The sequence below is a fragment of the Ictalurus punctatus genome, chromosome 24, assembly GCF_001660625.3.
Source record: "Ictalurus punctatus breed USDA103 chromosome 24, Coco_2.0, whole genome shotgun sequence".
In the NCBI taxonomy this organism is placed as follows: Eukaryota; Metazoa; Chordata; class Actinopteri; order Siluriformes; family Ictaluridae; genus Ictalurus; species Ictalurus punctatus.
The window spans coordinates 8,409,037-8,430,326 of record NC_030439.2 but is presented as its reverse complement, the minus strand read 5'-3'; the positions used below and the strand labels follow the sequence as shown (position 1 = coordinate 8,430,326).

The following is a 21,290-nucleotide window of genomic DNA, read 5'->3' as shown; positions in this document are numbered from 1 at the left end:
TTTATTTTTTTTTTTTTAATCGTTTCATGCAATGACTGGTATTTAAGACAGTGCTGATTGTTCTATCACATCTGCCATTTATAATTTGGACTGTAGCCTGTAATATAATCCAGACAAGAGGGTAAATTGGTTCTCCAGGCAGGCGACAACATGGCACCTGTTCTCTACTTATTGCACTGATAGAACAAGCTTGGGAGACTTCCGTGTCACAATATGGCAGGTAAATGAATTTTAAGATTTCTTTCTAAAAGTTGTAGGTAGCATACAGTAATTAGCAGATGGGTGTGGGGGGCACGGTGGCTTAGTGGTTAGCAAGTTTGCCTCGCGCCTCCAGGGTAGGGGGTTTGAAATCGCACCTCCTCCCTGTGTGTGTGGACTTTGCATGTTCTCCCTGCGGTTTCCTCCGGGTACTCCGGTTTCCTCCCCCAGTCCAAAGACATGCTTTGTAGGCTGATTGGAATTTCCAAATTGTCTGTAGTGTGTGAATGCGTGTGTGAGTGTGTGAGTGTGTGAGTGTGTGAGTGTGTGTGTGTGTGTGTGTGTGTGATTGTGCCCTGCGATGGGTTGGCACCCCGTCCAGAGTGTCCCCAGCCTTGTGCTTAAAGTTCCCTGGGATAGGCTCCAGGTTTCCCCACGACCCTGCTTAAGATTGATGGATGGATGGATGGATGCTTGCATGGAACTCACAGATGTTAGCAACCTTAATTCAGTAACACCTCTTTCTCAGCTCTATAGAGCAGACCGAGAGGCTCACTACATTTTACACCAGTGAAAAAACAGAAACTACCTGCACATAGAGTACTACCCTGAGCCAGGACTTGCCAGACACTCTGGAGTAAAGCCACTCTGCTGCCAGGACAGATGACCATTCAGTATCTACTCTCCATCTCCACTTGTGGGATTCGTTATATTATACCACCAGGGATCGGGTTAATCTTCTGCCTGCTAATAAACAGCAACTTCATCAGGTCTTGCTGTAACCATTAAATGCTTATTCAGTTGCTCACTGGCTGACTGCGGCTCTCGGCGGCTTTCTGCTAGAGCAGCCAAAGGTACTGAAGCTATTAAACAACTGCAGGACGACTGCTGCTAACGTTTACATCTGGAGTTTAAACTTTCTTGTTCAGTTTAAATCTCGGCTTATTATGCAGTCGGTCACCCTAATGCAGGTTATCGAGCAACTACAATGAAGTCATAGGAATTAAAAGGAAATTGCATATAATTATGAGAGTGAGGAATGTGCAATAACTGTCCCAGACTGATGGCTGTTGGAAAGAAGGTGTTAATTTCAGTCTTGCAGCAAATGTTGCACCTTTTTTTTCTGTGTGTGTCAGTACATTTAGACACAATACAAAGTAGCCTGAGTGTGTATAATCTTAACAATAAGGTGACCTGCCTGCTGTATCTCACCTTATTTCAATTAGCTAACTGGGTGATTGCTCAAAAATAATAATCACAATATTTGCATACTGAAATGTTGTGAATATCGATACCTTAAAGTACACTAGTACATCATAGTACATGTTTGTTAGTTGTTGTAGAAATCAAACATGCTCTATAAGAAAGAATATGAATTAAATATGTATCATTTCAAATTGTTTATATTTTTTCCTATGCAGCTGTGTACACAAACATTATTGGAAGGTGCTGGATTACTTTCATAATTTACATTGGTCTTCCTTATCAATCATAGAAATACGCACTAATAATAAACACCAATAATTTCATCTCAACCCGTTTTGCACCATTCTCCATCCATTTCTCTTCAAATCCCCAGCACTTGTACTAGTACTACGGAGGATGGAGAATGACACAGAGGACGGACTCTCAGGCAGCATAGCGGATCACGGATTACATGCGCTCTACTGTCTTCACTCCCACTGGAAGTCGACTGCACTAAGTCGCTCCAAATTTGCATAAAGATAAACTTTCTGTACACGCCCACATCTAGTCGCCAATGGTCGCGGTTTGAAATTGTTTGATATCCATGAGAGCAGAGTATTTTTGTGAATTTTTTTTTTTTTTAACAAAAGATCAAACGGTTAAACAATAAAGACAATTTTTCACAGCCTTCTTTGCTCATATTTACCAAGGGTGCCAATATTAGTGGAGGGCACTATTCATATATACTGGTGACTTTTATATACACATGCTCTCCCTTCAGAATGTGTCATTTTATTGGCAATAAACCAGGTTTGTTGTCAAAAGTGGAGTGGTAGTTGTGCCACCCACTGATAAATGTTACTATGGCAACCAGTAGTAGGAACGCCTACTGGTGACTTCATAGTACAGCGAATGGTGACTTGCAGCAATAAAATCACTGTATGTGTACGTAGCTTTACCTGTATGGACAGAAACGTTTTAGAAAAGACTATTAAAGTTCATATCTCTTAAGGGCTCTTGTAGTGACATCACTGTTGTTCCTGTTTCTACAACTAAGACACATGGTCATGTATCAGGACTTCATTGTATACCCATGGAGTGTAGTAAGCTTAACTGCTGGTCATGACGATGTTGTACCTTAATGTGCTGCTGTTAAGATTGTACTGATATCTAACATTGCTCACTCTCTTACAACACTCCATATCCCCAGTAGTATTTCGAGAGAGAAAAAAAGCCTCACAGGATGCAGAGATTAATGATGCACATTTGTAAAAGGGTAACATAGAGTAAAGTGTAGTTACTCTCCATATGTTGTTGTAGATTGAGCAAATTACTGGCCTGAAATGATCATGAGCGCGTCTTACGCTTGGGTTAAACTGAGGCTGAGGTTTTTTTTAATTAAAAGCTGGACTCGGATTGCCACCAAAATCAACACTGTCCTTTGTGGAAGGAAGTTGACGCCAAATAAACTGGCAAGACTTGATAGGAAGACTTTAATTGAAGCTACTGACTTCAAACCCCAGAGCTCAGGAACGCTAAATGAACCAGGAGCAGTTTTATCAGGTTATACTGTAGCTGGCACTACCTATTTAAGTCAATAATTTTTTTTTATGGCTTTGCTGTTGAATAGGTGAGGGACAAACATCCAGTGGGGATGAACATGTGCCAGGATTATAAAGCTGGCTGTTGGGTGCTTTTGAACACTGTTGCTTGGCAGTGCAGTGTAAAACTAATCACATTCCTCTCCATGCAACTCGTAAATGACATTTCTTTATGAAATCCAGACTACTATTTAGACTCCAACTCTCTTTCTTTTTTTAAAATCCTGCAATGAATGTCACGAAAATGAAATTGAATTCTATGTCATGAACGTGTTTAATACACAGATTGTACATAGTTTCACCATAATACATTTTGTGCAGGGCTTAATCTGTGCCAGCAAATGCACAATTTGGATTAGCGGAGGTTTCAGTATTGGTCGGCTTAGACCTTAATGGAGCAGCTTAGGCCCCTCAGTACATGATTATAACATTCTTACCGATCTATTTCCATCAGGGCAGATGTTCTGAAATGAACAGAGCCACATGGCCGCATCTCAGCAGTGACTAACACTGCCATAATCGAGCTTTTAGTGACCTGTGTAATAGTTGTTTTGGAAAATCAAAAATGACAGTGAAGAGTCGCTGTGTAATTTTATATATATATATATATATATATATATATATATATATATATATATATATATATATATATATATATATATAATGTATATGTGTGTGTGTGTGTGCGCGTGTGTGTGTGTGTATAGTTTGTCAACAGGGAGAAAAACTGGTTATTTTTCTGATGAAAGGTTATCACTTTACTGTCTTCTAAACATGCCGCGTTCTCCTTATGTTTGTCTGTCACACTGGCTTGCGGAAGTCTTCGCTTCTATCAAACGGAGAACAGAGGACAACACTGCATCAGAGCAAAATGGCTATGTATTACTGTGTGAGAGTGTGTAAGACACTGACTGGGTCACACACTGTCAATGTCCGCATACAAAAGAGGTACAGAGACACTGATATTTCAAATCTGATTGGGATTCCATTGCTCATGCCTTAATATTGTTTGCCATTAAAACGTATCAGGGGCAGCACACTGAGAATGAGTGACTGGTGTGTTTTGTTTGATGGATTAGTTTGAAGCATTTTTCATCTTCATTGACGTTCTGCTTATTAGTGTTTTGCATATTCAATTAATCATCTATAATTATGTTAAAAAATTTTAAAAGGTGGTAATTCACCTGTTCAAACATACGTTCCAATTTCTTTGTTTATCTTTTATTTATTCATTTATTTATTTATTTATACTTGAACCACTTTCCACAGAGGCTATATAAACTATATGGCCAGAGATTTATGGACACCTAACCCAACATTTGGTCTTGTTGAACAGATTTATTCCCCCTTTGCTGTTATAATAAGCTCCACTCTTCTGGGAAGGCTTTTCACTAGATTCTGGTGTGTGGCTGTGGGGATTTGTTTTCATTCAGCTACAAGAGCATTAGTGAGGATGTTAATTGAGGAGGCCAGGGGGCAGTCGGTGTTCCAGTTCTTCCTAAAGGTGTTCAGAGGGTTGAGGTCAGGGCTCTGTGCAGGACACTCAAGTTCTTCACACACCATGTCTTCATGTAGCTCACTTTTTGCACAGGGGCATTGTCATGCTGGAACAGGTTTGAGCATCTTAGTTCAAATGTGTGCTTCCAACTTTGTGGCAACAGTTTGGGAAAGGCGTACATACAGTATGGGTGTGATGGTCAGGTGTCCGGAAGCTTTTGGGAATTTTGTGTAATTTGCAGATGAAAACAAAAAATCATCTATTGAATAAAATGGTAAATAAATATCTGCTACTCTATGATGTGATTTTTAAAATTCAGTCCAACACCTGTTGGGTTTTTTTCTGCACTAAAAACTGACTGACCTGTTGCTCGTGATTAACCGTACTCATAAATCTTAACATTTAAATAGCTACTCTCACACTCATAGGAGCAGATTACAGATACAGTATTATGCTGTTTGTGTCCATTTTCAGGTATGGTTAGTTTGTATTCCACACATAACACCATGCATGCTGTGTATGAACCTGCCATACTAGCTTGCAGTTTTTGTGCCCTTTATACATCAGCATTTGAGGGAGGATGACACAAAAAGTGTGAGGTCAGTGCCAAAATAAGAATAAATAAATAAGTAAAGAGTAGTGGGCAGTTATCATCAGTCAGACCCAGATAGTCAGATAGTCAAATGTATCTAGTATTTCCTATTAAAGATTATAGTATACCAAATATAAGATTATTATACCTATTTCTAGATATTTTTATATTAATTTCAAGATTTAAAGAGTCTTGTTCTATAGACAGATAATTTTGCTAATTTGATGCATTTATTGTATTTCTGGAAAAAAAGCAAAATTATAGAAAATGTAAAGCTTGAAATAGAAATAGGTTAGTAATAGTAATCTCATAATAGTAATAGTAAGCTAATTTTTCTTATTTAATTGTAATCTTACAATATGAAGTACTAGACAAATTGAACTATACTTAAGATATTTTCACTTTCTAAGATGCCATTTTTGAAGTGTAATTATACTCTGTGCTGACTCAGTACCTTCTAATTTCTCATAATTTGCCTTGTTTGAGAAAACAAAGTGTAATTCTGTTACATAGAGTGCCCTGCATTAATATTGGCATCCTTGGTAAATATGAACAAAGGAGGTTGTGAAAAATTGTCTTCAATGTTTAACCTTTTGATCTTGTGTTTAAAAAAAGTCACAAAAAAGTCTGATCTCGTGGATATCAAACAATTGCAAACAAAACACAGGTTTATCCAAAAAAAACAAAAAAACCTTTGTTAAATGTAGGAGTGCAACAATTATTGGCACCTCATGAATTCATATGATAAAAATATATTTGAAGTACATTCCCATTGATTTTTAATTTTTAGTACACCTGGGTGACTAGGAACAGGAAATTGTTCAGCCATGACTTCCTGTTTCATAGGGGTACAAATATGAGGTAACACATAGGCCAAATTCCCTTAGTCATTCATAACAATGGGTAAGACCAAGGAATACAGCTGTCATGTGCAGCAAAAGGTTGTTGAGCTTCCCAAATGGGAAGTGGCTATAAGAAAATAACACAAGCATTAAGAAGTTCCAGTCAACTGGAAATGTTATGACTCAACCTGGAATTGGACGTGTGTCTGTATCGTCTCATCGAACTGTGAAGTGGATGATTCAAGTGGCCAAAAAATCTCCAAGGATCACAGCTAATTACAGAAGTTAGTTGCGTCTTTGGGTTAGAAAGTCTTCACAACTACAATCCGAAGTCAGCTACATCACCACAAGTTGTTTGGAAGGGTTTCAAGAAAAAAGCCTCTACTCTCCTCCAAAAACAAACTCAGGTGTTTTCAGTTTGCCAGACACTACTGGAACTTCAAATGGGATCGGGTTCTATGGTCAAATGAAACAAAAGTAGAGCTTTTTGGCAAAAACCACCAGAGGTGGTTTTGGCGCACAGAAAGGTAGATATATGGAAAAGTACCTCATGCATACGGTTAAATATGGTGGTGGCTCTTTAATGTTTTGGGGATGTTTTTCTGCCAGAGGACCTGGACATTTTGTTAGGATGCATGGCATCGTGGACTCTTATCAATTATCAACAGATATTAAATGAAAACCTGACTGCCTCTGCCAGAAAGCTTAAAATTAGCCGTGATTGGATCTTCCAGCAAGACAATGATACAAAACATACATCAAAATCAACACAAAAATGATTTACTGATCACAATATCAAGGTCCTGCCATGACCATCCCAGTCCCCTAACTTGAAATCCATAGAAAACCTGTGGGGTAAAGTGAAGAGGAGAGTCCACTAGTGTGGACTTCAAAATTCGAAGGATTTCGAGAGATTCTGTATGGAGGAATGGTCTCAGATCCCTTGCCATGTATTCTCCAACCTCATCAGGCATTATAGGAGTCGTCCCAGAGCTGTTATCTTGGCAAAGGGAAGTAGCACAAAGTATTGACTAAAAGGGTGCCAATAATTGTTGCATACCTATAGTTAGCAAATATATTTTTTGATAAACCTTTGTTTAGTTTGCAATTGTTTGATATCCATGAGAGCAAAGTATTTTTGTGAATTTTGTGATCAAAAGGTTAAACAATAAAGACAATTTTTCAGTCTTCTTTGCTCATACTTACTAAGGGTGCCAATATTAGTGAAGGGCACTGTACATAATTTCATAGTGAGGGTTAAAAAAATTTTCTACAAAATTGTTCATTTGTAGTGTGTCTTCATCCATACAATGAAGTTTGTAAGGTGTAGTATAATAAATGTCACCGTTAAAATGGTTAACTATTTTAGATTTCGCAGGCATGAACATTCCTCGCATATGAGTCACTGATAGAGTTGAGCTATTGACAGTTGTTCACTCTGATGTGGGAGTGAAGTTGTGAGTGATTCACTGCGACTCCACGCAAGGGAGTAATCAATGAACAGAAGGGGGTGCACCGGCCAAGCAGCCATTTCTACCAGGTCATTTCAGAAGTCTGCTCCATTGGCCTAACTCTAAGAAGACCTGAATAAAAAAAAAAATCAATCGTCTTGATATCCCCCTGCTAAAACCTGCTCTTAAATAGAAATGTTCCAGCTCCTGTATAGGTTTTCTGATGGGATCCGTGCAAGGGATAAAGTAGCACAAAACCTCTGGAGGTCTCTGCTAACCACTGCTTCACTTACAGATGGAGAAATTGATTGAGTCGTATATCCGTTTGACAGGAGACGAAAACAAAGAGTAGACAAGTTCATTTATCCATTTTCCATACTGCTTATACTTCACAGGGTAAGGGGGAGCCTGGACCCTATCCTAGGGAACTCAGGGCATGATGCGGGGGACACCCTTAACAGAGTACCAACCCACCGCAGGACACAATTGCACACACACTCACGCAGGGCGGAGGCAGGAATCACACTGTAAATCCATCAACAAGAAATTAAACAAGAAAGGAAGTGCATTTTGTGCAATTGTTCCACTGATGACTACTGTGACAGAGGTTCAAATGCTCTTTCTTTATTGATATTGTTGTTTATACTTCCTTTACTGTGTGGCAGAGTAAATGAAACCTCGGCTGCCCCGGATGCTAGTTTGCACCAAGCTATTATAAGAAAGCGTCGTGGACAAATGGGGTCCTGTGATGCTGACTTAAGCAAGTCTCAGGGCCAGGCAGAGAGGATGTGGGTCTAAAAGCATTGTGAGGCTCCAGAGGATCTCAGCTCATCAGCCAGTGCAAGAAAAGTGGCAGTCTGGTATTATTCTGTGGTAACTGAGCACTTTAGGGACAACTTGTGTGTTGTTACTTACATGTACTCCACTTGAATGTGCAATCCCGGTGTTTCAGTGTATTGCAGATATTGCAGAATATAACAGTTGTCTAGTTTGCTTGCAACAAAATACCCATGGGTTTGTGTTGTATATGGTGCGCACTCGCTATATGTTCCAAACACGCCACACTTGATTTGAAGGCATAATTGGTTAATACTGTAAATAGTATGGTCTTGTTACGCTATAGATCTACTTCATGCTCCATGTCTTGAAGCGTTTTTATGGCAATGCATGCCATATGCTCTCTGACTGAGCAGGATTTAGTGCCTGTGCCTACATACTTTCCTCTATGCTAATGGATGCCCTTCATTGCTGTTACTCACACCATGGCCTGCATAAAGAAGCTTGAGTGTTAATGCGTAGCCACCAGTCAACCCTCCCTGAGCAGCAGGATGAGCGCTCATCCATGATTTTTTTTTTTTTGCCTCTCATGCTATAAAATCTATCACATCCAATATGTCAAATTAATCAGTTCTGCTTAAGTGAACCAGGTGTGCACAATTTTCTGCTTATAAATCGTATAGGCTTATCCTCAGATGTACCCAGGTGTGACTGCCAATTACAGTTTTGTTCTCTTTTTTTTTTTTTTTTTTTTTTTTTTTCCTTTTTTTTTTTTGCAATGCCAATTCATTCCTGGCAGTGACATTGAAAACACAAACTGATCACTTTGTTGCTGTACTCTGCGGTTGCACACGCCACACATCTACTTGTGTTTGTAATCATAGACTATCAAGGGCTGTTGTGAGCAAATTGTATGTGTGTAGCCTCAAGCACTCTCAGCAGCTCATCCAGGGGGGTGTAAACAACATGAGGGTGAAACACTGCAAAGTAAATGTATAAATATTCAAATGAGTGGGTGTTTGCTGTTGTCCAGTCTGCACAAGTGATAAAATAAGCGAGATTTCTTCTTTGTTTTTGTCCATTTCACTGCGTCGTAGCCAGAGGTGCATCTCGGTGCCTGTGTCCTCGTCGTTTTTAACATGCTGGAAAGAAAAACAAGCTAATTTACAAGGTTATATAGAAGGTGGTTTCATAGAGCAATAATCCAGTTTATGGTGATCTTCCAAAGATCCATAAAGTTTCTCTGCCTCAGTTTCATTTCATCATCTTCCACGTCCAAGAGGCAAATAAATATTTAATTTGAGCGTTGCAGCCTGATGGTGATGTTAGAAAAAAGTGTCAGGCTGCTGCACTGTTGGAAGTTGAACAGTCTTCTGGGGGATCACGGGAAAGAAGCAGAGAAAAGGGAGTTTGATCAGGACCAGCTGTCAGTTCCTTTTCTTAACCATCCTACTGAAGAAAACAGTTCAGCAACAACATAATGGGCTTACTTGCTGCTGGGTGGAAGCGACGGCATTTTAACTACTCTCACCTCTCTTTCTCTCTCCATATAACCATATTCACTATACCTTCAGCACTTCTCTCAGACTGAGGCCATTGAGACTGTATGACAGGCTCTTATTACATGTCAAGTGTCAAAAAGAAATATTTCCCATAGTTTTACAGTCTTATAAAAAAGGTCTTCCAAGGATTTTGTCTGCATAGCCAGCAAATATACAATAATTCTTGATGCCTTTCATCCAATGAACTCTACAGAGCACATAAATGAAATAATAATAATAATAATAATAATAATAATAATAATAATAATAATAATAATAATAAATGTACTATAATCATACATCATTTACCTTCATTATAAATTTTCATTAGTTTTCATCCATTTATATGAATATTCACCTGCTCTGGGATCAGTCAAGAGCTTTTGATTTGTACAATCTTGGAGAAAAAAAAAAAACTTCAAGAATAGTTCAAAGTTATAGCTTTCTAAAGGGTTTCTACCATTTATGTGTGAAATCATCTGCGTTTAAGTAATTTTCAGATGAAGATGAAAAGGAAGAAGGGACACTGAATGTACAAATCGATGTGAGCTAGCTAGCTTAAGGGATATACAGTACTTTGCTCTACTAAGTACTAAAGATGCTTGTCATGAAGAGGTTGAATAGTTTTGAAACTGGAGAAGTCATTATCAGTTGTATTTTCAATTGAATTTGGGGAAACCACTTGAAACATTCGTTGTGTTGAACAATTTCAATTGCTTTTGTTTGATTTGTTCATTGCAAACAGCTGAAAGTCTGTACATTTTGACAATAAACTTGATTTGCAATGGGGGTTGAATCATTTTGATTGCAACTGTATATCCCTTAAGCTAGCTAGCTCACATCGATTTGTACATTCAGTGTCCCTTCTTCCTTTTCATCTTCATCTGGAAAGCTGATGAAGTCAAAAGTATATTCCTGAAAAGTATTGTTTGCCATGTCTGCTGATAATGTCTCTAAGTCTACTGTAGTAATGCTTTAAAACGCAGTTCAGGTTGCAGGAAATATAGGCACTCTTGAAACCTTGCTCAACCAGTCAAATTAGTGGACCAGAACTAACTGATGCATAAAAAGAATTAAAGAATTTTCAGGATTAATAAATAATGCTGTTAACATAAGGGCACCAAAACTAACATAAGAGTCCATCCATTTTCTGTACCTCTTATCCTACACAGGCTCACAGGGAAGCCTGGAGCCTATCCCAGAGAATTTGGGGCACAAGGCTGGGGATAACCTGGACAGGGTGCCAACCCATCACAGGGTTCAATTGCACACTGCTCACACACCCATTCACACCCTACAGACACTTTGGATATGCCAATCAGCCTACAACACATGGCTTTGGACTGGGGGAGGAAACCAGAGTACCCAGCAGAAAGCACGGGGAGAACATGCAAAGACCATGCATACAGGGTGGAGACAGGTTTCGAACCCCCAACCCAAGAGGCAAATGTGCCTGTGTCACTATGGCCCTTTTGATATTGTTTTCTTTCTTTCTTTCCTTCTTTTTTTTAAACTGAAGCACTTCTGTTAAACTCTTTCACACAAAAAACACTTATTCAGTAAATATAATACATATAATAAAGTAGATAATATAATAAAGTAGAAATACAATCAAATCTATCCTAAAAAAAGAAGAAAAAAAACACATTTCTAGCTCCAAAAATAACTTTCTTTTCTAAATCTTTTTTTATGCTGGTTTTGGCCTGATACTGGCCTTCAGACTGGGCATCTGTAGGCATAACACATATAAATGCTGTGAAACAGTAAAAACATTGTATTTCCTTCCCTTCTTAAAGAACCTGCTTTAGGAGCAATGCTCTGAGAGGATGTCCACATTGATATACCAGCACTAATAATACATGAAATTGTGATATGGAACAGTGTCATTTTTATGAAGCTTTTAAAAAACCTACATTCGCTGGTTAAAACGTCTCTTGCCTTTTTTTATTCTGCAGCCTAAGAATTGCAGTTTAATTGCCATGTCTGTACAGCAAATGAGTCTCTGCTCTATGTATTTAGCTTTGTGTTGGCTGGATCTAAAACTACATATTTTGCCAGATTTCAATAAATGTCTCCTCATTGTATGTAGGGTAGAGGTTTATTTAGAGAAATGAGTAAACCAGAGTAAAGTGATTCTGAAGATCTTTTGCCGTTATGTTTGTCGCTTGCCGTGAGTGGCCATTAAATTGCTTTTAACTTCAAAGCACTAAGAGCAAAGCCGTGTTCGAACGTCCTTCTAAAGCAACTGCAGATTATTATAATTCGTTTGCATTGCTGCACTACTGGTTTTATAGCATTATAGCGAGTACATCTAAAACTTTCTCAGGAACTTGCTAATTTAGGTTTTCACTGGCTCTGAAATATGACTTTTTGGTGACAATTGGTCTTTGTGCTTGAGTTTGTTATTAGGGCTAAAAATAAGTGTTGTATAACACACCAGGCCATGTGAAACACAATCGTTTATTGTGCTTAAGTGTCATATCCAGGTGTTATACAAGCATGGCAAGGTCTATAGAACAAAAGGCCACAGGATGTTATGCGATTTGTCTGAGTAGGTAAACAGCAGATGGTGAGAAGTGCCTTTTCCAGTGCCGCATGCTTTATTTATCTGCCCACCTGAACGACCCATGCCTGGGCGCTTTTACGTTTCAGGGTTCTTTCTGTTCTGGCTGAGTGCATGGCCAGGAGAGGCGTAGGTAAATCAGCTTGTTTATCAGCATTGTGTTTGCCGTTCCACCTCCCTATCCCGCTTGACATTTCCAATGTACATCATCCATGACTGATGCTCTCCCAATCCAAATGAGTTCGACCTCGATCGCAAATGAAGGTATCGGGCCTCCGTAATCTCCATATTTCCGCAATTACACGTATAATGAGTTCTGCCGAGGCTTGATGAGGACAAAAGGCTGGTAGTGGGCCCATCTTAAATGAAAAGGGTTACCTTGAGCAGAAGTCCTGCTGCACCATCCAGAGAAGCATGAGCGCAATATTAAGACAACTTAGCCCTGTGTTGAAGGTGGGTGTGGTATTCCAAGCTATCCACTATCCAAGGATCTATTAAGGAGATTTGTCATGACCTTTTTTTAGACATTTAGATTTCTCTCTATGTCTTTTCTCACCTACATACAGTCCTAGCTATCGTTTGTGCTTGACATTAAATAGTCAACTGCTGAAGACCTTGAAAGGAGAGAGGATGGGGGAACCTGTATCCATTCATAAACATGAGGAAGAGCAGGTTACTGATGGTGCATAATGAAAACTAATACTGCTCCTAGGTGCCATGCAAGCTAGAAATATGTTTTATATCCCATTATATCCCAAACGGTCATAGCTCAATACCATGTATAAAGCAGAAATAATCAATTGGGAAATAACCCACCAAGAGTGCAACGCTGGCTTAGAAATGAAATTACAAAGCCACTTGTAAGTGAGTGTCTGTATGTGCTGAGAGGCCATACTGTGTGTGTGTGTGTGTGTGTGTGTGTGTGTGTGTGTGTGTGTGTGTGTGTGTGTGTGTGTGTGTGTGTGTTCACCATTTAATATGTTTCATTTAGGGGTCCATTTTAAAATGTGTGCCGCATATGAATAATTGACTTCCATTTTAGCTTCATACAAGCAACTGACAAAATCAAAAATGAGACCTATACAAGCAAGTCGCTGATTTTGTAGCACACATATTTCATTCTTATACTAATAACTAAATATTTTACATGCACAAATTTGTGACTGACATAAAATAAAAGGTATAGGTGAGGTGTTTTCTGCATGAAGCAAATACAGTTATGTAACATGTACCAGTAATAGTTTAATTTTTCTGGTTTAATTTTCAAGCATTTGGGGCTTTAACACAAAAACATGTTAAATTAGACTGACTGAGTCAGTAAAGTCATAGCTTTTATAAAGAGAAAGACATGAGAGAGTGAGCGAAAGCTTTAAAATTTATCTTGCATGTAAAGCCATAGCTCTTATTGTCTTAGAGCAGTGAAAACAAAAAAATATGCATAGGCCCTTCGTGGGGGTCGCACGATGGCTTAGTGGTTAGCATGTTTGCCTCACACCTCCAGGGTCGGGGGTTTGATTCCCACCATGGCCCTGTGTGTGCAGAGTTTGCATGTTCTCCCTGGTACTCCGGTTTCCTCCCCCAGTCCAAAGACATGCATGATGATTCATGCATTCAATCAGCAGGCTGAAATCTAAAGTGGCTGCATGTCTAAAGTGTCTGTAGTGTATGAATGGGTGTGTGAATGTGTATATGATTGTGCACTGCGATGGATTGGCACACTGTCCAGGGTGTACCCCGCCTTGTGCACGATGCTCAGTGGGATAGGCTCTAGGTTCCCTGTGACCCTGAAAAGGATAAGCGGTATAGAAGATGGATGGATGTCCCTGCGTGATATTACGTTGTCACAATATCACACGTTACACTTTGTGTAGGAGCTCCGCAAAAACATCAGAGTACGCTTGCACGAGTTATATGGCGATGATCCGATCGACATGTAAACCTGGAATGATCTGCACAGATGTTTCGAATATTCAAATATTAACAGACACCTCCTGGAAACCCCTAGAGGAAGTGTGGTATATATGTGCTAGAGGAAGCCCCTAGAGGAAGTGTGGTATATGCTCACATATGCCCACATATGCCCACATATGCTCTAGCTTACTGTCATGGTAAATGGAAAATAATTTGAGTTTATTACTGTGAAATAAAATCTGTCAGTAGCTTTTTTCAATCCACATATTTTTCTGTGAAGTTTGGTATAGCATTTAAAATAAAAAATAATAAATTATAAAAATAATTTTAAAAAACGCTGGATGGATACACCCGATGTGAAAATAAACTAAAATCTTCAAAATGCGCATTAAAAAAACGTATGCATTCAAATGAGGCCTATAATATTTTTTTATTCAATAAGAAGACAAGCATATCAGCCATGATGGAAACACATTTACCTAATAAATTCCTCGATGTGCATCAAAAAGTGATGTGACATTTCCTTAACAAATCATGTGATTGGATAATTGGTTCATAAAAGTAAAAATGGCGGGAAGTGAGATGCGCCAGTTTCCACGGAAGTGAAGATTTTCTTCTCAAGAACATATGGGATGGAAACGGCGCTATGTTTTGTGCAATATTCCAAGTTATGCAAATGTTTTATGTGATATTCCAAGTTTAAATTCACAACTTTGATGGAAACATAGCTAGTGTATGTATACTTTTAAGCATATATTTATAATCAGTTTATTACTGTATATTTAAATATTTATTAGGAATATCACTGAAATGGACATTTTGGCCAAAAATTAGTTCGAAAGCGAAAACATGACCCTCAAAGTGTCACATATGACACTTTACAAATAATGTTAGTTGTGATGATAATTAGAAGTTTAAATTAAGTACACAGTTATGTTTTGCTTTCTTTCGACTGAGGTCTCCTGTCCAACACTCTGAGCAGCATGAACAGATAAAATGGCGGCTATGTGGACAACAGACAACTGATTTCTAAAGAGATTACATCAAAATGTGGTGTGTTATGTGGTGCTTTTAGGGTTTTATACTGTTTACTGCATATTACTGCAGAATCACTTAAAATTCTGCACAGCAGATAAAACTGTTACTTTTTAGGCTAACATTTCTGGATGAATAAATCATTTATCATGATATTTTAAAATGGAAAAATCACGATCAGAGAAAAATCAATATTGCACAAGCCCAAGTAAAGTGTCGGTATTGTTACATAAGAAGCATATCCAAACCCTGAACTCAGATATTGATTTTGACCCAGCAGACACAATGGATCCTCAGCTATACTACAACTACACACTTTGTGTGTTGACATATAAAAGGCTTTAATATAGCTTCATTTTGATAAGTTATTGGTAAAATAAACCCTTACAATGATGCAGCGTGAGCGAGGAAGAAAGCAGGAAGAAAACAATGATGATTTTCTAAATGCAATCTATAAATTGCTCACGGAATGTAGATTAAATCTCATTTATTGGACTTGGTGAGAAACCACTGTTTTCTTCATTCCCGTTTAATACTCATGAATGACTTGTGCCTGTGCACTGATTCATCTTTCAAGCAAGTCCCGAGGACAAAGTTGAACATAATATTTGCAGCAGTGGCAAATTGCTCCCTACTATCCCTTCCGATAAATCTCTGTAGGCAGAGACATTTCTCCTCTGCTACAAATGATCCGAGGGAACGTCATAATTAATCACCGTTTCCCCCTGCACTGAAGCGCTCTTAAGCTTAAAGGGAGGAGGACAGGGTAGACTACAGACTCGACAAAGAAGACTTGGGTGTATCCGAAAGATACAAGGAAAGATGTGAAACAAAATGATCCCCCAGGCGAGAAAGCATTAACACTACGCAGTGAATTCTCTTATTTATTAAAGTACCAAAGCAGCTCCTAACACAGATTAAGCAGTGAGCATGCATGTTTGCTCTATCATTTTCATTCTTTTCATGTAATGTAATTAGTTGTACATTTTTGCTATATGTGTATTCATTTCCCCCCCACCCTCCAGTTATCTACTTTGTACTGATTTTGCACATCTACTATCATTTGGTGTTCTCTTAAGGACCATACACATATATAACCTAAATTCATATTTACTCCAGATGAAATATTATTCTACTAATTTTGGTCTGCTTGCATTTCAGGGACTTAATGCCTTCGACGCTGGAGGGCCAGATCACTATGGAGAAAACGCCCAGCTATTTTGTGACGAACAGTGCTCCTAAGCGCATTCACACAATGGCGAAGGACATCAAACTGATCATAGTGGTGCGCAACCCAGTGACACGAGCCATTTCAGACTACACACAGACGCTGTCCAAACGGCCCGAGATCCCCACGTTCGAGGTCCTCGCTTTCAAGAACCGGACACTGGGAATAATTGACGCCTCATGGAGTGCGCTGCGTATTGGCATCTATGCGCTGCATCTAGAAAACTGGCTCCAGTACTTTCCCCTGTCACAGATGCACTTTGTGAGCGGTGAGCGGCTCATCACGGATCCGGCTGGCGAAATGACTAAGGTGCAGGACTTCCTGGGTCTCAAGCGCATCGTCACCGACAAGCACTTCTACTTCAACAAGACCAAAGGCTTCCCCTGCCTGAAGAAGCCTGAGGACAGCAGCACCCCACGGTGCCTTGGCAAGTCCAAGGGCAGGACACACCCCAAAATAGAGCCGGATGTCATCCGCAGACTGCACAAGTTCTACAAGCCCTTTAATAATATGTTCTACCAAATGACAGGGCAGAATTTCCAGTGGGAGATGGAGGATGGAGGGGACTCCCCCGGCCCACGGGACTGACAGACTGGCGCATCGCCGCTCCACCAGCTTAAACCCCCACCCCCTTGAAAAAACACCAACATTGCTTCAGCACAACCAATCAGTAATAGCTGTCTGTATTTAGAGCAAAGATTTTTACCAATTTGCTCTTTAATCCATTCCCCAAAAAGCCAATGGTCTTCATGGTGGCAATTTGTTGTGTGTGTGTGTGTGTATGTATATATATATATATATATATATATATATATATATATATATATATACATACATATTATACAGTACATAAATATATTTATATTTGTGAAAAGAAGATGCTTTTATTCATTTTGTTTTTGAAGACGACGTTGCTCTAAAATCATGTCTACTATGATGATGCATGCAATGAGTTAAAGTGTCCTTACCCCCTCAGCCATATAGATTTATTGGTCTGTTTTTATTTATTTATTTGTTTGTTTTGTTTTTTAGATCACGTCACATATGTTATATATACCTGCTGAAGGGTGTCTCTAGTAAATCATTTTGTCCAGTCTTGACATATAGTCTTACTTGTTCAGAATCAAAGCAAATTTATTAACACCGGGTTTTTTACATCTACTCTGAGTCTGTGACAGTAGGATCAGATTTATTCCACAAAACTGCAGAAGCATCTGTATTTCTACACTGAATATTCAGCATCAACATTAATTTCAACAAACAATCATCATTTTTGTGTTTTCCTTAACTGGATTTAGGAATTTCCCCAACATGTTCTCATTCCCAACGCGCCAAATATCGAAACATGGGCAGAAGCCTGTAGCGTCACTGCAGTGCACAAGCCGAAAGGCGCCTTTGGCTCGACTAATTTGACGCACTCGATAATCCTATTTAAAGCCCATTTGCTTTATCTCTCCAGCACAAATGGCATACGCATGTACTGGCTTTGAGGATGAACCTTGTGCTTCAAAGATGAATGAATGCACAGTCCATACTAAAGAATAACACTTTTGATTTTCTATTCATCTTGTTTTTTAGTGCTAGACCTATCTGCACACTGTCATAGTATTTAACTGTATAACATTTACCACTAAACAGTTCATTTCTTGTTTGTGGAAGTCTCTTCATCATTAACGATATATTTTGCCACGCTGTAATGTTGGCCATTCAAAACACTCGACTGTCTAAAACCTATAGCTCTCTCCTATAGTTAAATAACAATGTAGGACCTTCCTACTGTGGGTCCAAAAGTCTGGGACCATATTGAAATTCTGTTATTGTTTTTTTGTTGTTGTTGTTTTTTCATTTATAACTGGAAATAAATCGAAGGTTTTAAAGAAATAATCAAAACAAAAAAAAGGAAATGTTCAAAATGTTAAGTATTCAATATTCAAGACAGAGCACTAGGCCTATTTGTTTTTAAATTTAAGCACATTTGTTATATGGCATTTGTAAATCCTTTCTACAATAAGTCAGATATTCCGTGAGATTTATCCCTTCTACTGAAGAACGTGTTCAGACGACACTCCCATGGATTTGATCGAACATGAATTTTGTTTTGCACAAACTTGCACAATGTCTTTCAAGTAAAAAAGGGAGACAAACCAAATAGTAAGACATTTTCAAATTCATGTAAATATTCTATAAAATGTTACTTTTCACTCAGGTTATTACTGATAATATCATTTGCAATAAATAAAAAAAAATTACATTTGTTAAGCTTGCAAAATAGAACAATTTTATTTTGTGGTCTTACGTTGTTAACGTTCTTATGTTATCGACTTATCGTACGATATATAGACGTGACCTCGATCATTGTTGCTGACCTCTATATAGCTCATTGTGCTTACATGCATGTTTGTTTACATGAGAGTGATTGACAGCAACATTTTAACCATTCGCGCTGCTTCTTTCCTCTCGTCTGCTCTAGTGCTGTCAAATTACAATTCGAACTTCAACTATTTGTCGAGTTTAAGATATAAATGCACATTCAAATACAAAAACATGCACATTCGGATTTAAGATGTGTAGCAAGCACTAGCACTGATTTGAAAAATAAAAAAGGACGCAAGATATTACCAATGCACTAACAAAGTTTTTTGAAGAAGAAAAATCTAGAAAGAATAGTTCTAGTTTTTTAAATAATCCAGTCATAGTCAATAATGTCAGGGTTTGAGCCGCTTAAGCTGCGTGAGCTGAAGCTGAACAGTGAATGAACAGCGGTAAACTGAAGTGCTTTACTAGCGGGTTAATTAACTCACCCAAATGCAGCCTATACACATATGAGTTTAATCAGATATTTACACACAACATAAACCATATATTACAGCTCGCTTCTACACAAAATGACACAAATGCACAAGTGAACTTGAACTTAGGAAAGGCGCTAGCTAGAATGGTAAGTCATGTTGTGAATACACTCTTTCCTTAACAACACACTTAAAACACAGACAACGAAAACTAAAGCATAAAGAATTCACAGTATTGTACTAAAGTAGTGAACTCATTGTAATGTTATTATTACAGAAGATCAGGTTTTCACAACAAGGGCAGTTTTTACATGTTTTTGTTGATACATGTTTAAGTTAATATATAAAATGTGTGATTGTGTGACTAATATTCAATGCTATTTTAGTCAGAGTAAAATTGCTGAAATATTGACCAAATGTAAATGATATTTTCATCAGAAGTCATAAACTATTTTTTGACCTTCAAATTCCAGCATCTGAATAATCATATGGAATTAAATGTTCATTGCTCTTTGAAAGAGTGTACTTGTGCATTATTATTCTATTATTATATGATCATTATATCAGTGGCATAAAATAGTCTTCAAATGACAATAATTTCATTTATCGCAATTATTTCTGGTGCAATATATCTTCCAACAAAAGTATTGTGACAGGATTAGGTCTCAGACTTTTGGAACTCAGTTTATTTTGTCAGTATTTATTTTTGCGTGTTTTTTTTTTTTTTTCACTCTCCAAATGTTCGATAGCATTAGTATCTGTTAATTTAATATATTCATTTTATTCTCTTTGAAATTGGTTCAGATTGGTCTTAATTAGCTGATAATTAAATAAACACAATCTCATAATGCACCCAATCTCACAGAAACAACTACAAAGCCAATAAATGTGTTTGCCTTTTGCGTCTGAGCAATGACACTAGTGGGCTTTCATTGATTACAACAGATTACTCAGTGAATCAAAATAGTGTATAGAGTGATGTTAAAAGCTTCTGCCCATGCTTCAATATCTGATGCACTGGGAGTTTGGTTTGAATTACCATAACATGAATTACCATAGCTTACCACAATGACAATTATAAATTATAAAAATAAGCTCTAATGTGAAGCAGTACACAGCACTGTTGGATACCATCAGTAGGCCATCTTACCATAATGTCCTCTATAAGTTCACTGGCTAATTCTTTTTTCAACAGCATAAGAACAGCTGATTCAAGCACCATTATGTGATACATCATTGTCATGCATGGAATTAATCAGGAAAACGTCAACGATTCGCACATATGCTTTGTAACCAGCCTTTAAAGCAATCTCACTCCTTACAGTTTGGTCCATGGTGTAGACGGAAAAAAGGCAGCGTGATCGAGTGCAGCGAAAATACAGATGGACTAGGCGGTAGGGTGTTACCAAACATCTGCTGTGTGAAAATCTTGACATTAATGATAAATTGATTATTACAGGACAGGACTCGGCAACATGCTATTGTCAGTGTTAAAACTTTCACTCCTTTCCTGGTTGGCTCCAGTGCAGATATGTGTTCAAGGTTGAAATCATAGGGTTTGATATATGTGCATGCAAATGTACTTGCTAAGGTGCTGGCACTTTTCATATTCATGTTCATATAAATCATATAAGGTTTCACAACTACACTATGGAACACTGAAATTGTTTTATTATAGAGTGTTTGTTATACATGGTTTCATAGGACGTGGTCACTTTTACTGAAATGGCTATAACGCTTGAACAGAATGAGATATTATTTTGACCAAACTCGGCAGACTTATGAAGGGGCTCAATCTGAGGTCACATGCACAAAATGGCCAAGCTTGTGATGGTGCTATAAAAGGACAAAACATGAAATTGGCGCTAAGCATGGAACCATTGTTCCAATCGACTTGAAATCTTATACCAAGTGTCTTTGTCCAAGGTCTCATCAGTGTCTATGAGGACAGTTGTGAATCTTGAAAAACATGACCGCTAACGGACAAACAATATTCATCAGATATTAGACATTAATGAACATCGATATTATTTAAACTTATTTTAAATGATCTTGATTTTTCTCTGATTTAGGTGCTTA

General features: G+C 38.1%; 1 protein-coding gene across 1 annotated transcript in view; it reads left to right on the top strand.

The window, feature by feature from the left end:
* hs3st4 (heparan sulfate (glucosamine) 3-O-sulfotransferase 4) overlaps positions 1-19,729 on the top strand; it is a 119,507-nt gene extending 99,778 nt beyond the window's left edge. Inside the window, exon 2 of the mRNA XM_017453986.3 lies at positions 16,356-19,729. Within this exon, the coding sequence (XP_017309475.1) occupies positions 16,356-17,010 (655 nt within the window). The 3' untranslated portion in view covers positions 17,011-19,729. The remainder of the gene's footprint in view (positions 1-16,355) is intronic.
* Positions 19,730-21,290: the final 1,561 nt, after the last annotated feature.